At 25.7% G+C, this 16,970-nt stretch overlaps 2 protein-coding genes across 2 annotated transcripts; one reads left to right on the top strand and one right to left on the bottom strand.

The window, feature by feature from the left end:
* Positions 1–807: 807 nt before the first annotated feature.
* On the bottom strand, positions 808–4,068 carry LOC145828790 (sodium/potassium-transporting ATPase subunit beta-1-like). The gene is made up of 7 exons (XM_082936541.1): positions 3,914–4,068; positions 3,454–3,582; positions 3,068–3,187; positions 2,568–2,782; positions 2,112–2,270; positions 1,843–1,983; positions 808–1,258 (listed from the first exon to the last, which is right to left on the bottom strand). The coding sequence occupies exons 1-7, from the start codon at positions 4,047–4,049 to the stop codon at positions 1,154–1,156; spliced, it is 1,005 nt and encodes a 334-aa protein (XP_082792667.1). The 5' UTR covers positions 4,050–4,068; the 3' UTR covers positions 808–1,153.
* Positions 4,069–16,120: 12,052 nt separating this feature from the next.
* LOC145829900 (uncharacterized) lies at positions 16,121–16,837 on the top strand. The gene has a single exon (XM_082937774.1). It carries the CDS (start codon positions 16,136–16,138, stop codon positions 16,592–16,594), a length of 459 nt encoding a protein of 152 aa, XP_082793900.1. The 5' UTR covers positions 16,121–16,135; the 3' UTR covers positions 16,595–16,837.
* Positions 16,838–16,970: the final 133 nt, after the last annotated feature.

The following is a 16,970-nucleotide window of genomic DNA, read 5'->3' as shown; positions in this document are numbered from 1 at the left end:
ATATAAACTCTTACTAATAAATTGTATGACAATGATGTTGTTTTTTTATTAATAGTTGTTGTACTATGCTATTGTTAAGAATTACATAACGGTGTATGTAGATAATTATCAAAAATTATATATGTTATTTTTCTATAAATAGTATTTACAATATACTATACATCAGTTTTATTTCTATATTTTTACTACTGAACAGTTCTAAGGACTGTTCATCATTTTAAATACATTTAAACAATATGTATGTACAGTATGTTAACTAATCAACTATGCGTAGCTTAAAAACTACTGCATTTAGTAACAATTAGAAAAAAAAAAATTTAAATGTTCTATATAAGTTATTATATTATTTGAACAAAACTTTTAATCTTTATTATGTGTTATTAGGCTTTTCATTATGCTTTATAGGTTTTTTATGTTTCAAGAGCTAGATTAAGTAACAAAGTTTGTCATTTATGATAAATAATTAATTAGTATTTATAATATAACTAAATGGTTGCTCTTGGATACAAAAGTTTTGTATCCTCAAACAAAAAGTACGTTTTTAAAATCAAAGTTTTGTTTATATAACACAAAGCTAGATGTTTTGGAATTTTTATTTTATTTATAACAAGGTACCGACATTAAAATGACGTTAGAACAAAAAGTCAACGCCAAAATAAAAACGCCTCAACACGAAGTGAGTACCAAAGTTGAACTGCTTGGTTTTATCATGGTTTAAAATTAAAGTTTAATTACCATATAATATGAAAAGGACGACTTTAAAATTTTCTAAATAGATTATAATCTGAACTAAAAGTACGAACAGTGTCAAAAAGAAGTTACTGAATTTTATAAATTTACGCTACACAGAGGAATAACAAAAAAAAATCTTGCGTTTGTAATTTAGCTACAGATATTATTTACAAAAATTAGTTTTCAATCATATTTAGCAACGTATTAAACAACACAATTTTTGACTAGCAACTTTGATTAACTTCAAAAATATGTAAAGTAAACTTTTTTAAAAGAATATTTTGCAACAAACAATCAGCAATTTCAGGGTAGCTCGCACAGAGTACAATCTAAAAAGAAAGAAATAAGTGAGTTTCGGACGACACAAAAGTACGAGTCATGCGATTGTGGGCGGTTTGTCACCTGGTGCTGTTTGTGTTCTTTATTTAGAAACTTTCACTTTGAATTGAACATATCCGACGTTTATTCTCATAATGTCCATCAAGTTTCTTGCGTAAACTTTGCACACCATTTTGAACTCCGTTTCCTAAAGTTTAATGACTGTTATATTTTGAATACATTTATAGTGTTTTTTAAAGGATTTAAGAACAACAAATTCACTATTAAATTAATTAAACCCTTATTTATTTATAAGTTATTAGAATACTTTAAAAGGAATTCTTTAATCAAATAACATAAAATAGGAATTTTTAAAATATTAGTAAATTTTTTTTGAGATAGAGAACTAGGAATTCTTGACAAAATACCTTACTAATGAGTTAAAGACTTGTCTCTCTTAGCGTTTTCTGATGTTCTTTATTTCAAAAACTTTATAACATTATTTAATTTTCAAGCTATTTACTTCAGAAGTCTAATTTTTCTAAGATGTATTACTAGAAGCTCATATCTTATAAGATTATGTAATTATTCTTTTTTATCAAGAATAATTACATAGTTTCAATCTTTTTTTACTTTTAGTTTTAGAAGAGAAATAAATGACCTAACATTTTCAAACCATTAAAAAAAAAGGTTGTACAGTATATTCAATAAGTATGTAAGTATAGGTTATGTTAGCGTTATAAATCTCTATTAAAAATGCTGGAGGAAAAAATAATTTGCATTAATACTAACCGTTTCAGGAATGTTACTAAGCTTGACAGCAACCAAAGGGGGCATGTAGCCAGGCTGCACCTGTTTGCCTTTGAACGGGAAGTACTTGTTTGAAATTCCTGCTGGTGTGATTTGGATTTTTAGATTATCTTCGACTTCCTTCTGTTTATAACATTAATTGTTTTATACATTTTTTCTAACCTTTTAGCTTTTTGTAACCTGTAGTTTGCACAAACTTATTCAGTTTTTGTTTTAGTTGAAGTTTTATTTTTGATAAACAAAAAACTTACTATGCCTTCAGTTGGATTGCAAACAACATATGAGACGTCTTTATCATACCCTGAAACAACGTTTCTCAAATGAGTTGACAAATTAGTTGCTTTTGAAAATTCTCCTTTAGCAGTAGCGTCATTAAGGTCCAAGAAAGGAACTGGAGTCCAGTTTATGATCTGAAGAAGTTATTTTTTTAACTTTTTTATTTTTTTCTAAATAGTCGAAATTAGCAGTAAAAGTACAGCTATGTCTTTTATTTACAATTATTATACAATTATATTTCTAAAGATATATTGTGTAATCCTTTATCTTTAAAATTTAAATGTACTTAGTACAAAGGTACAGATTGATAACGATACATATTAAAGTATTTAGTTGGAACATTTGAAAAGTTATCATCAATAGTTTTAGTAGCTATAAAACTTGCAGCTTGTTCAAGTTTCAAAACATCTTTACAATGAACATCCACCAACCTTGTTCAATCTCACGAAAATGCAAGGATTTCCGTCGGCGTATCCGTAGCTGTTAGCATGATCTGTACATTCTGTTGGTAGTTCTTCAGTAACATTGAAATAACAGGAGGAAAGTGTTTTGCCAATAGTGGGTACTTCGTTTTTGAAATCGATTGGTTCCTTGCCGCATTGTTGCACACCCTTTTTACCGACCATGTGGTTGGTTTCGTTGTAGGCTGTTAAAAAAAAAGTTATTTTTGTTGTTTTTTTAGTATACTGTAATTTAAATCGTAGTTTTTACTATTTTTAATAGTTAAACATCTTAAATTGACTTTTTTTTTAGTCAACTATTATAAAGTTGCTGCTAATAAGCATGAAACAAACAAAATAGCTAAGACCATAGTTGACAAACTTTTTTTTTACTTATTTATAAAAATAAAAGAACGCTTGGTTTGCACTGCACGAAAATTTTTAACAGTTCTGTTTAAGTTTGCCAAACGCATATCAGTACTTGAACATACAGTCGAGAAGTTCTTTAATTCCATTCACGTAGTCCTCGAAAGATGAGTTGACAGATTTACTGTAAATGATGTCCGCTGCTGCTGGATCGAATTTTGTTGTCAATGGAAGAACTGACATACCTGTAAGTTTTTAATTTAATATAGTTATAAAAATTTTTAACATTTGAGTAAGTACATTCATAATAAAAGTTAATCTCACTAGTATTGTCATAAAATAGAAGTTATTTCTAGCTTTAAAATCTTCTTAAATAAAATTTCCACAAAAGACTTAAAAGTACTTGTTTTAAACTTTATCCTATTAAAACAATCATTAGTTTTACATAATTGAAAATACTTTTATAATTTGTTTATTGAACCATAAAAGACTTAATTGAAAATTAACATACCAGGGTATTGCAGCCTTGTTTGGAAAAAAGGCTCAGTTTCACTCAACATTGAGGTGGTAATAGATAATGAGATGGCGAACAATCCTGCCAAGAAAGCGTAGTAACCCAAGTAGAACACAGAAATTCTCACTGTTTCAAATTTTTTCATTTATTTTAACATCGGCACTAAAATGTTTAAAATAACTTTAGAGCGTCATATTACTCTCTATTGCAAAAGTTAAGTAATTTTTCACTTCAATGTTTAAAGCTACCCAAAAACAAACTAAAAGTAAAGAAAATGTGTTTTTCATAAAAAAAAACATTTGTCAAAATTTAAAACAAATCAGACCAAAGTATTTGGGATCGCCAATATCTTTCTAAGTTTAAACTTAAGACTTTTTTTTAAATATTACTATAAACAGTTTTGAAAACTTTTTCCTAATCAACACAAAAAAAACTTTATACAAAAATCAAAACTAACACCACGAGCTTCCGTTCCTTCCCATGACGGTTCCCTCCTCACTGTCGTACACAAACTTGCCGAAAGCGGCCATCCCCGAGTTGAATGCTGCCATCTTGCGGCCGAACCACGATCCTGATTGGTCAGATGAACTCATTGCTATTTGTTTATAAGACTTTTCTGTGCGTTTCGTAAGATAAGTTTGTTTATTCAATGTTGAATTTTAACTTTAAAGCTAACTTCAAGTGGAAATTGTATTTCACTTTGCTTGCTTAGACTTTTATTTTTCAAAGATAATGTTTACTGTTTTACTATGACTAAAATATTTTGTTATACTATTTAAAGTTTTAAGGTTGTTTATTTTTAATCTGCTTTTAAGTTGTTTTAAAAAGATTTTAAAAAGTACTCATTAACTTTAAGTAACTTTATGAGTTTAAAATTGTTCAAGTGGTACAAGACTTTTATTAATAGCTGAACTTATTATTTAGTTTTAAATAAAAGTATAAGTAAAATTACAGATTTCTAAAAAAAAATCTAAACAACAACACTAACTTTTAAAACTATAACTAAGGATAACAATTAGTAACTAATTTAAATATATAGTTATATTAAAAACTACTACAGGTTTTACTAAAAAGTATAAGCTTTAAATTCTCCAGTAAATTTATTTGTGACACATTAATTGTATACAGATGCAAGTTATGATTAATTTTAAAGAAAGTAAGCTTTTTTCTTTTAATTTTATAAGTTTAAAAAATATTTACAAAATAAAACTAAAATATTTATTTTTTATAGAACTATTATAGTTTTTTTAAAAGTAAACTATAAAAAAATAATCAAAATCATTATTTCTACCTTTTATATAATACTTTTACTCTAAGTTTATTTTTGAAAACAACAAATGAACAAGCACATCATACAACTACTACTTATAAGTATTTTATATTAAGCAGCACAGTAATTTCATAAGAATGAGCATGTATCACATATGCTTTAAAGCTATTTATCTAAATTTGAAATGGTATTAGATTATTGTAAGCATTTATTACTTAGAATTGTATTGAATAACTTGAATACATTATGTAATTTTTTCTCTAATTATGTACTTAGCATAATTATGTATATTTTGAATTAATTATTGTTCCATTGGTTTGATTTAAATTTATAGCTTTTTAAACCTATTTATTTAACAAGTAATTAGTATAATACATAATACTTTAACTAATGTTTTTATACACGAAGTTCTTTTAATTTTAAACTTTGTTTGTCAAATAAAAAAGCTAAAAAACAACTGGTAAATAACATATTTTTAAGATATTTAAATAAAAGTATTATAATATAAAAATTAATTTGTTATATTTAAATACTTAATCTGTATATAAAGTTTTATTTTAAAATTTAGTTAATTTCATTGTAGTTTCATTGTTAAGCTAATTAACTGTAGAGTTCTAATTTGACATTAAATAACAAGCTTTAAATCACTAATAAGTACGTTTAAAGCAACTAAAAATTTGTTTTTAATTGTTTTCTTTTACTTATAATTTCTTTTAAAACTAAAAAAGTTAAGCAACATATACAATTATTACAAAGAAATATCTTATTTGAACTAATAATAGACCTAACAAATGTTTTTCTGAAGTTAACAACACAAAAACGTGTTATATATATAGAAAATTTTAAAATACGATGAAACTTAAAACTAAATTCTCTGACCACAATAACTATTTAAAACTTTGAAAAAACTTTGGCTATAAAAAAATTTAAAAACTAAGAAAACACCCAAAAACATTCAAGGTCAGTTGTGAATTTATTTTATTACCAAAAACTTTTTCTATTTTCTCTCAAAATATGTAGTCTCAAATCAGCCGTTTTTAGATTAATGAACTTTTATGTCTAGCTAGAACTACTTACGAAAAAGCTCTATAGTATAATATTAAATTGAAATGAAAATTACTACGTTTTTTTTTTGTACATTAACTATAATTTTAATTTGATTTAAAATAGTTTAGCGTCTAAAACAATAGAATAATATATATTTATATAACTGTTAAAAATATAGGTTTAATCGTTTGCTAACATAAGATCCTAGTGAAGTAACTTAACTGGAATATAAATAAAAACAAATTTTACAGTAATCTTCCTTTATTGTACCAACATATGTTTCTGAGTGTTAACGAATCAACACACTTCAACTGGGTTCTGTAAAAAAATAATTACTGTAATGAAAGAATAGACGCATAGAGTAAAGTAGGTGTATACATGTTTTCATTGAAATAAAATATTTTCTACATTATATAAAATTGTACAGTAATTATTTTTTTACAGAACCCAGTTGAAGTGTGTTGATTCGTTAACACTCAGAAACATATCTTGGTACAATAAAGGAAGATTACTGTATAATTTGTTTTTATCTCATATATGTTTATATAATAATATTTTTTGCTGCACAACAGAACTTAATAAACTATTATTATTATTATAGTTTATTGAACGACAAAAAAAAACGCTCAAAAGAATTGGTCCTAGGACCTGGTGCACGAAGAACCTTTTGGCTATCGAGTCGTGCACCACGGATACCTTTTAATGTCTTGTCCAGGATTAATATTTTAGTTTTTGATAATTACTTCAATATTCAAAATAACACATGTTGTGAATTGTTTTTCTTCGATATAAGCAACACTGATGCACACACTAGTGTGAACAACAAAAAGTTGATTGTAACTATATATAAGTTTTAACATTCGTCTTACTTTTCTTCATTAGTTGAGATACCAGAAAAAAATTTAATACACTTCTATATAGAACAACAACAACTTTTTTTTATAACTTATTTAAGCTCCTATAAATATTTTAGCTAGCTTTAGAAACCAAAAAAAAAAATAAACCATTTAATTAACTAAAAGACACATAAATTAGAGTAACAATGAGCAAGCAGTTGAAACTACAATATACATAATCACAAAAAATATCAATTAAAAACAAAATAAATTATCAAAAATACGAAATAGGTTAATCCTGGAGAGAATATTAAACTGCACTCGTGGTGTATGATTCGATAACCTAAAGGATTTTTGTACAACAGGTTCTTAGACCAACTTTTTTGAGCCTTTTTGTTTTGTCATTCAATTAACAGTATTCAAGTATTAAGATATACTTTTTATCCCTTATTAGACTAAGTTAGTCATTATGTTTAGGTTTATGTTTCTTAATTTGTGTAAATACCTTAAATATAGAACTTTTATATAGAACTACTGTACTTAAGTATTTTAAAACAATCATAGCTGTTTTAAGTTTTTACAAAAATATTAATAGGCAAGTACCTAATTATTCGTATAATTAATGATTTCTTTTATATAAGTAAAAAGTTGCTGCTCAGTTTTACCTCAGGTATATTAATTATCCAGATCGCTCGGAAAAGTGAATTTAAATACTAGGTAGCTTCTGTAATAGTGATTAATAAACTAATTCAAGTTGTCAACTAACGTTTTTAGCAGTTTATTAATAACTGCTAAACACTTTAGTTGGCAACTTATATTACTTTATAGAAGTTTTTTTTGTGATATTTATTTAAATTTGTTGGACATAAATTTATTTTAAAAAAGCAGTTAGATAAAATATCTAATTCAATTTGAACAAAAAGAACAATGTTCAAGTTCAAAAAAAATATTGACAGCTAAAGCTTTCTAAAAGAAAATACTTTGCACTCGTAAAAATTAATAGATTGGTTTTGGTGCCGGTTTTAACTAAAAAATTTAAACATAAGTCACTCATTTTCAAATAAAAGTTTATTAATTAATTTCGTTTAGCACAACCTCAGAATAATATTGCTAAAAACTATTAATATTATAGTGTAATTTTAGTTATATATAATGAATTTGAAAAGTTTAGCTAAAAATAGTTACGTCATTAAGACTATAAAAGTATAAAAGTCTGTTTAATTTGAAGTAATTTATAAAACAAATTTGCTAAAACAAAAACATTTAAAATAGTAGAAATTTTAAAATGAATTTAATTATATAAGTTTTGTTATATTTTAGTTAACTTAACAAAATAACTGAAACTTTAAATATGTGATGTGCAATGTATTGAATATATAAAGATTGTTTTCAACAACTTAAAAAAAAGAACTAAATAAATAGAAATTGATTATATAAAAAGTGTATAAAGTGATCCACATCTGTTTTTTTAGCTTAGTTTTTTACAGATGTCAGTAAGAGTTGCTTATAAATGACTACGTGAAATGGCTATCTAAAAAATGCAAAATACTGAAAAAAGAAAAAAAAAACTACACTTTATGAAACCGAACTAGAAGAGGAAATGGATATCAAATTTATTAATTGTTTTATTGCATCACTGTGTTTGTAGTTGATCTTTTATTGTTGTGTATCGTGTAATTTTTTTTCAAACACAAAACGTCTGATAGAATGCTTATTTTATTGTTAAAGAGTTAGGTGGTAATGAAAAGAACAAATTGTTATTTTATTTAAATAAATTTATAAATAATGATAGAAAAAATGTTAGGGTATAAGTATTTAATTTAATACCTATGTTAGACTCTAGAATAAAAATATAGTTTAAATAGGCCAGGCCAGGCCAGACCCCTATAGTTAGCTAAATGTGACTAAAACCGATTATAAATAAAAACTGACCAAAATAAAACTGCGACCCGTGGAAAATTTTAAAACTTGAAATTTGGCCCGCGAGATTGCCTGCCGACCCCTGGTCTAAGTCACCGCAATTAATAACATGAACTTATTTTGGTAAGTAGTTTTTTAAGCGATAATAAGAAGTTTTGAAACGCTCACTTTAGAACTAGCTTACCGTAGATGTTTACTTTAATATTAAATTTAAAGAATTTTTCCCTTTTTCAAAGTTGAGTCTCGCTGCTATTACTTGGATTGATCTAAGAATTATCAATATTTTAATATATACAATGATAAATAATTGAGCTTTCAGCTACCACAATGTTACCTTTTTATCATGTGATATTTACCTCTTTGTTTCCCAAAAAACAATAAATTTTTAAAATTACAGTGTGTACAAAAGTTTAGGACATTCTGTATTTAAAAGCAGGTGGTATATATCAGAGCAATTCAAAATTGATTACTAGTTTGTATATTTTATATTTATATAAAACATTTTAAGATTTCTAACACAAATATAAAATTAATTTATTGTTAATGTATAAAACTATTTTAGATGCAAAAAAATATTTTAAAATAACATTTTAATATGTTTTTTTTTTGAAATTTAAATTAAAAGTAAGAAACTTTGCAGTATTATGCAACCTAATACCGAAAGAAAGTGAAATAATTGACAGATAGATTGAAGTTCGTTTTATTGCTGTCATGTGCATTAGACTTTATCTTCTTTTACTTATAAAAAAAACAGTAGATGAATAAGTTGCATGATTATATTTATTCTTTTGATAAATCCACAAAAAAGATTTATAAACATTATAAAATAAATTTCTACAATTTTTTAAAACGTTTTTTTTTTTGAAGGTTTTATAGTCTTGCTTATTTATTGTCTACTCAAAGTACATAGAAATAAACAATATTTTCAAGAAATTACTAAACAAAAATTAAAACTTAAAGATTTTAGAAACATTTAGATTTTTTAACTAAAAGTGTTTTAAAACTTTTTACAATAATATAGTATTTAGTTAAACATTTTTAAAATACCAAAGATAGATTGTTTTGTTGTTTAGCAAATTTTTTTAGGTTTGTCATTTTTAAGGGTTAATAAGTGATTAAAAGTACTTATTTAAGTCTTATACGCGAAAAGTATTGAAAAATATAAATCATTAATTTTAAATTTATTTAAGCTTAGTTAATAAAAATAAAATGAACTTAATTTAAGTATGCCTCATTAACTGTATTTTAAAGAGTTTATTTAACATTAAAATATCTTAATTTAAATTGAAGCCGTTTACGTCTGTATAAATTAATTATGTCTATATAACTAAACATATTATACGATTGATACTTTTTTTTAGTTTAATATCTAAATATAAGCTAAGCTATAATCAGTCTAAACCTGCAAAAATCTTTTTTTTTTGTAACTATCTTACTTGTGCTCAATACCTACTAACTAATTTTTTAAGATAAATTGTTTTACGTTGAATGACAATAATATAAAATTAAAATTTGCTATTATGAGTTTTTAAAACCAAGTTTTATCTATATTTAAATACTTTACGTAATTTTTAAGATTCAAACAGCTTCTTTTTAGTCTATTTAAAACTAAGAGTTTTAAAAACTGACATTAAAAAGTAAAATAAGACTATGAAATTTACATCCTGACCTTACACTACAGTTTATTATACCCATAAATATTCCTAAATAAATAATATTTTACATAACCAATTTGAAGAAAGTTTATTGAAAGAATTTCTTAGTTTCTTCAAAAAAAAAATTAATAACAAAAAAAGATTGAAAATACAGAAAAAATAAAAACACCTTTATGAAACTTTCTTCAAATGGTCTGAAAACGCGTAGAATGTGTTTTTGCGATAATTGCTACATGTAAAAAAGTTTCAGCGAAAAACTCCAAGGTCGAAATTTAAAGGTCCCATACAATTTACATAGGGGTTGTTTTCATAAAAATGTAAATATCGTGACGGTGGTAAAAGTTAAAAAGCTATTTTTGTGCTGTCTATTATTTGCTACCTACAAAAAAATGGACTATGCGAAATTCTATAATTTTCATTTTTGAGGGGCAACAGTTGCACCCTTACCCCTACTCTTATACTTAGATGCTAACAAAATAAAGCAATGAAAACCTTGTTCTAAAGCTTGTAATATTTCGAAAAGTTAAAAGTTTTAATCTAAATTTTAATAAAATTTTAGAATTTAACACAAATCTAAATACCAAATTTTAAAAACACTAACAGTTTTAATTAATTTTAAACTAAAAAATTTAAACATAAGTCACTCATTTTCAAATAAATGTTTATTAATTAATTTCGTTTAGCGCATCCTCAGAATAATATTGCTAAAAACTATTAAAATTATAGTGTATTTTTAGTTATATACAATGAATTTGAAAAGTTAGCTAAAAATAGTTACATCTTAAAGTATAAAAGTCTGTTTAAAAAGTTTAAATTAGAATTGAGTTGTACTAAGCTAATTTGAAGTAATTTATAAGACAAATTGCTAAAACAAAAACATTTAAAATAGTAGAATTTTTTTTATTTGAAACTAAATAAAAAGCATATTACAAAATACGACAAAAACGAAAACAATAATACTACTAAAAACACGCTATTTATAAAGTTTTAAAATGTAAAAAACTCTTTGTTTGCAAATTTTTGGCTCGCGAGTTCTAATAAACAAAGATTCTAGAACTGAGAGATGGTAGGTGTTTCTATCTCGGGATAGAATTTCGAACCTACTATCCAGGTAGTTTTCGGCACAAACAGGGTTGTTGAGGAGGTGCTGATGAATAGATGACTGTTAACCTTTAGGCTTGACGTCGTCATTTAAAATAAACCTTGGTTGTTAGCTTTTTCGTGACATGCTGCTCTCGCCTGACGTGGAAACGTTGAGTAATTGACTTGTTAGTAAAACACTGTAATGTTTCCACAGTGTTTGTACACATAAAAACCTTTATACTAAATAAAACTACTTATTGCAATGTCAACTTAATGAATCTAAGAAACTTTTCAATCCAAGTACGTAAGCTTTTGTATACACTCCAAGATGTTGTTGTTTGAAAGGAAAAGCAAAATCCAAACTTTAAAGAAAAACTTCTAAAACTATTACCTGTATTTTTTCTTATATGTAAGCTTAAGCAGTGAATATAATAAATGGTTTTTAAATGACATCCAGGAACTTAAATTCAAAACTAAAAAAAAACCGTTTTTTTTTTCGAAAAATTTAATTTAAAGTATATTTTTGTTTAGCGGACCAAATTTACATGCTCGAGGGCCACATTTACATGCTTCTTTTGCTTTACATGCAGCTTTTTATTTCGTGGGCCGAATTTCATTTATAAAGAAAACATGCTCGCAGGCCGCATATTTACACTTCGAGGGCCGCAGTTGGCCCGCGGGCCGCTGTTTGCCGACCCCTGACTTAGACCAAAAAGTAAAATATTACTAATGAACGTGAATGTAGTGATGTAAAAAATAAAAAGACAACTTGCACCAACAATCAACACATCATGTAATGGTTAGCTAGAAATTTACAAAAAAAAAAAATTAGTGCAACTTATCTTCAAAGGGGTTTCACGGATATTTTTTATTTGATGCGAGAGTGATTGGTTTAGTATATTTGAATCTGCTGCATCATTTCGTTACGTCAAGTATTCGAGAAACCTTCGAACAAAAACAAATATATTTCTAGCACTGTCATACTGATTGGGCACTGTCATACTACCACTTGTAAATGATTTATTTGTGTAGAAACTTGCATCGGGAAAAGGGGATTTTACCAAACACCTTCCGCTCTACGTTCATTAGATACCACACCGCCGTTAATTATAAGTAAAAGATAAAATATGCCAAAAACACTTGTTCATTAGAAAACTACCATTAAACTTGTATGTATGGATGTCATAAAAGAGTTTTAAGTTATATGTTCCAGTCCATTGCTTGTCAGCAGCATTTAAATTTCATTAAAAAGTATGCTATAAAGGAACACGAACAGCTACCTATTAACTATAAAAACAGGCAGAAAGTTATAATTGTTCCACCTTTTTAGCTCTAAACCATTTCAAAATATTTCAGTTTATAACAAACGTTTACAAATAATGCAATTTAGCGCAACGCGAGGTGTTATGCGTAGCAGAGTTGCCAAAAAGCTTTGTGTTTTGACAATTTTTCTGTTTTTTCAAGTAAAAACTGATTTTCTAGCATATTATTAAACACGCTTGTACTAACAGCTAAAAAAATATAATTTATTTTTCTAAAAAGTATGATGCGTTGATCTAAATTTTTATCTTAAAGAACAAAAGGTCAAATGTCAATTAAAATCCTTTAAAAACTTACTTTTACTAAGAAAGTTTTCCAACATTTGTTTGATTAGTTTAACAGTAAATTGACTAAGTTTTCTGTAATATATTTATTAACTAGATATTAATGATACCTAAAAACAGTTATAAAATTTTTCTTAAGCAATCTAGAAAGTATTTTTTAAACTTATTTAGAAAATTCTAATTAAATGTAAATTAAAAAAACCCTTATAGGACTTATTTTTAAAAGTTTTTTTGATTAGTGTAATTTTTTAATACTATTCCAATAATGTTCATTTTACATGTATATATGTATATATATATATATAATTTATTACGAAAAGCAAGTTTAAAAAAAACAGAACATATGTTTCATACAGCTAAATGCCATTCGAGTGGGCTCTGTCGAAAGTGTTAAAGTTTAATAAACGACATCATTTTCTATAGATATTACCAGCTATTCTGTAATAAACAGAAATAGACTCTTTTACTTAACTATTCTTAAGTTCATATTATTACTACATTCTTAGTCAAGTATTTTATTTAAAGCTTTTTTTATGAAGGGGGATTTTAAATGGCTAGGCTCCCTGTAGACGTGTTAGTGCAAAGCTTAGGTTTAGGAGTCCAAGTAAAATTGAAATTGAACTGAAAAAGCCTTGACCACATTAATAAATTGTTAATATTTGTAATAAAAAAAAAAGATCATAAATTTAAAAATAAAAAATAGAATGTTTAAGTTTTTTTGTAACCAATACATATTTATTTTTGAGGGATAGTTAGTGTTCAGTTCTTGATGAGCCTTATTTTTTGAAAAGTCAATCATATATAGTTATGAAAATTGGAAAACTTAATAGTGAAAAATTTTTAAAACCAATTTAAGTTTTAATTCAAGTGTCACAACAACAAAAAAAAAAAAAAAAAAAAAAAAAAAACTTGTCTTCAGCTAAGATTCATATTTTTGAAAAACTACTGCACATCTACTGCACTTACTTCACATAAAGTCATAAAAGTTTTTGTAAATACAAACAATCACCTATTATCTCTTCATGAGTTTGTGCATAAAACTTTCTAAGTCATACTTCAACATATTTTCAGCATCTGTTATTTTCTTTGCTAGTTTTGAACTGCTAACATATTCATTCCAACTTTTAAAATAAATACACATTGTTTGACTATTTATAAGTGTATTTACTATAAATGTTTTTAAATCTGTTTGCTCTACCTTAAAACACCAAACTATCTTATACCTTTAACTCTTTGTAGGTTCTTTTTCTGAACTTTTCTCCAAAAAGAAGTTTATTCATTAAGACTACAGTTAATTCTAAAAAGCTTAATCTTACTACTGTAGCTTTAATTCTTTATCTGCACTATTTGCACTAAAACATTGAACAGAATATAAGCTGTAAAATTAGATTGCAAAAACTGGTTTAGCCAAAGTTGATAGCAATTTGTAATCATTATTTTTATACTTAAAAATACTGATTTGTTTTGAATTCTTTTAGTATCCTACATTAAATGAAGTTTTGTTGATATATCTATTAGACTTAAAACCTTATGGTTGCCATACATTCAGGCCACTCTGGTTAACTCAGGCTAGTTTGAAATATTTCAAATTTTAGGCCAAATTTTCTTTATCTCAGACTAGTTTTTATAACTCGAATTTTTTTTCTAAAAGTTAAGTTTTTATTATCGCTTCACATTATAATTTGGTGTTTTTAAGTATTTATGATTCATAGTAATTGTTTATCATATTTTATCTCATGTTAATTTTTTTTTATTATAAAATCTGGTTGACATAGGCTAGCTTTTTGCCTTAAAGAGTGGAAACCCTGTTGAAAACATTTCTAGCTTAGCTTTCAAGATGAAAAAATAAAGCTAAATATTTTTGGTATTTGTATAAAGATAGAGATAAATATTCTCATGGGTTTTAATGAGATGAAACACTTGAATTTAAAACAGATTGACTTGACCAAAAATCTTACCTTATTATTTTAAACAGTTGCATCTTATTTGATTTCAATTTATTAAAGCAATTTTGTGAATAAGTTTTTTTTGTTTTTAAATTTTCTAATTTATTATATTTTTTCCCCTTTAGAAGTTTAAGGGTATAGGGGGAAAATACTTTTTTTTTCAAAATTTGACCTTATTTTGTATAGTTTTTACTAAGCTACAAAATGCTTTTTAAAGATTTAAAAAGTTCAAAATAATTTTTGAGATATAGCCAGTCAAAGTTGGAGGCAACAATAGGTTCCTTATGGGAGGCGCAAACTAAAATGGCAAAAAAAGACTATTTCACTAAAAATATATCTCCCCCTACGTTTTTTAAGATAATTATCTCATACTTTCAGGAAACTTTCCTTAATATATTTAGAAAATTCTATCGGAAAGAATTTAAAAAATAAACAAAAAAACATTTTTTTTTTAAATTTTTTGTTATAAAATTTTATTTTTTATTATTTTTATAATTCTTTCTGACAGAATTTTCTAAATATTGCAAGGAACATTTCCTGAAAATTTGAGGTAGTTATCTCAAAAAATGTAGTAGGAGATATATATTTAGTGATTTCTAGTTAGTTGCTGTTTTAGTTTGCGCCTCCCATAAGGATCCTATTGTTGCCTCCAACTTTTACCGGCTATATCTCAAAAATTATTTAGAATTTTTAAAATATGTAAAAAGCAACTTGTAGCTTAGTAAAAACTATATAAAATAAGATCAAAATTCGAAAAAAGTGTTTTACCCCCTATGCCCTTAAAAAGTACCTTAGACTTAAGTATTTTTTCAGCTTATTAATATTTAAATGTTTTTTATTTGTTTTTGCCCCTGACAGATTCTTATATACATTTATTATGATATTTCTAAAATTTTACTCATAGTTATCAAACTTTTAAATTAATTTTGATAAAGTTTTAAACTTAGCTTTTGTTTGCACCATTTAAAACTATATAGCAATATTTTTTGAGTAAATTTTCTCGAGAGTTTTTTATCCTAAAAAGCTAATTTAGTTTTATTTAACATAATCTAATGTTATTAAAGTAATGAGCTATTGAAATTACATCTGTTAAAAGATAGTATGTTTCATTAAAACTGTTTTAAAATTAAAACTCAAGTTATGAAATTTTTTTCTAACGATTGGCAATGTTTAAAAAATAGTAAAAGTATTATATTGGAAGTTAAATTATTTTTCTTTTAAAACAGTAATGGCAGTAGTTTTTATATAAATGTAAAAAAAAAATCAGTTCAATCAGCCTCTCTAATTTGATTTTTTAAAGCCTTTTAAAAGTAATAAAATGTCACAAGTACAACAAGGGGAGCAGAACTATCGAGAGCAGGTTGCAAACCAGTACCAAGCAAGAGTTCTTTTGAAGGCTCAGCTTCAAAGGTGGCTTTACATCACCCTATTTTTGAATTTGATGTCCGTTGCTAAATTTCTCATCCATGGTAAGTTAAGCACAACTGCAACACCAAGCGTCGTTGATCCTTACATAAATCTTTACCTGGCTTCCTTCATTACTCAACTGCTTGGACTGATGTCCCTGAAGTCTAATGATGTGAAGAAGCTGACTTTTGCAATAGTTACAAACTTTTTATTCTCACTTGGACCCTTAAATGCTTTTCTATTCCTCAACTTTAACACAATGGACAATTTGAGTTTTGCTGTTGTTAGTATTGCAATTGGACTGCATTTGCTTGTTTTGAATTTGTCAAACAAACTCAGAAGTTCTTGGCAAGAACACAGAACCAGATAAAAAAAAATAAAAAAGCCATACACTCTCATTTCTCAGATTATTTCTATAAAAGTTGTTAATTTTTAATTTTAATTTTGTATTAAATATATATTAACATTAGGTTTTAAATAATTAAAGTTTAATAACTATTTATCTTAATTCTTGGTTATAAGTTTCTATACTGCTTTAGTATTTTAGTGTAATACATTTAGTAAAACTATCAACAAATTTCAATAAATATGGTAATACAAATAAAAAGTACTCCTGTTTTTTCTCTGCTTTTTATACTATAAGTTATTGTTAATTGAATATTCTAGAGAAACTTTTTTATTAATGAAGTTGATTGTTGTTAAACTGTATTAAATTTTTACACCATGTTATGGTAGCTAGTAAATAA

This window comes from Thalia democratica, chromosome 2 (assembly GCF_965202585.1).
Source record: "Thalia democratica chromosome 2, ktThaDemo2.hap1.1, whole genome shotgun sequence".
In the NCBI taxonomy this organism is placed as follows: Eukaryota; Metazoa; Chordata; class Thaliacea; order Salpida; family Salpidae; genus Thalia; species Thalia democratica.
The sequence above is the reverse complement of the archived record's forward strand: the minus strand, read 5'-3'. Positions and strand labels throughout refer to the sequence as shown.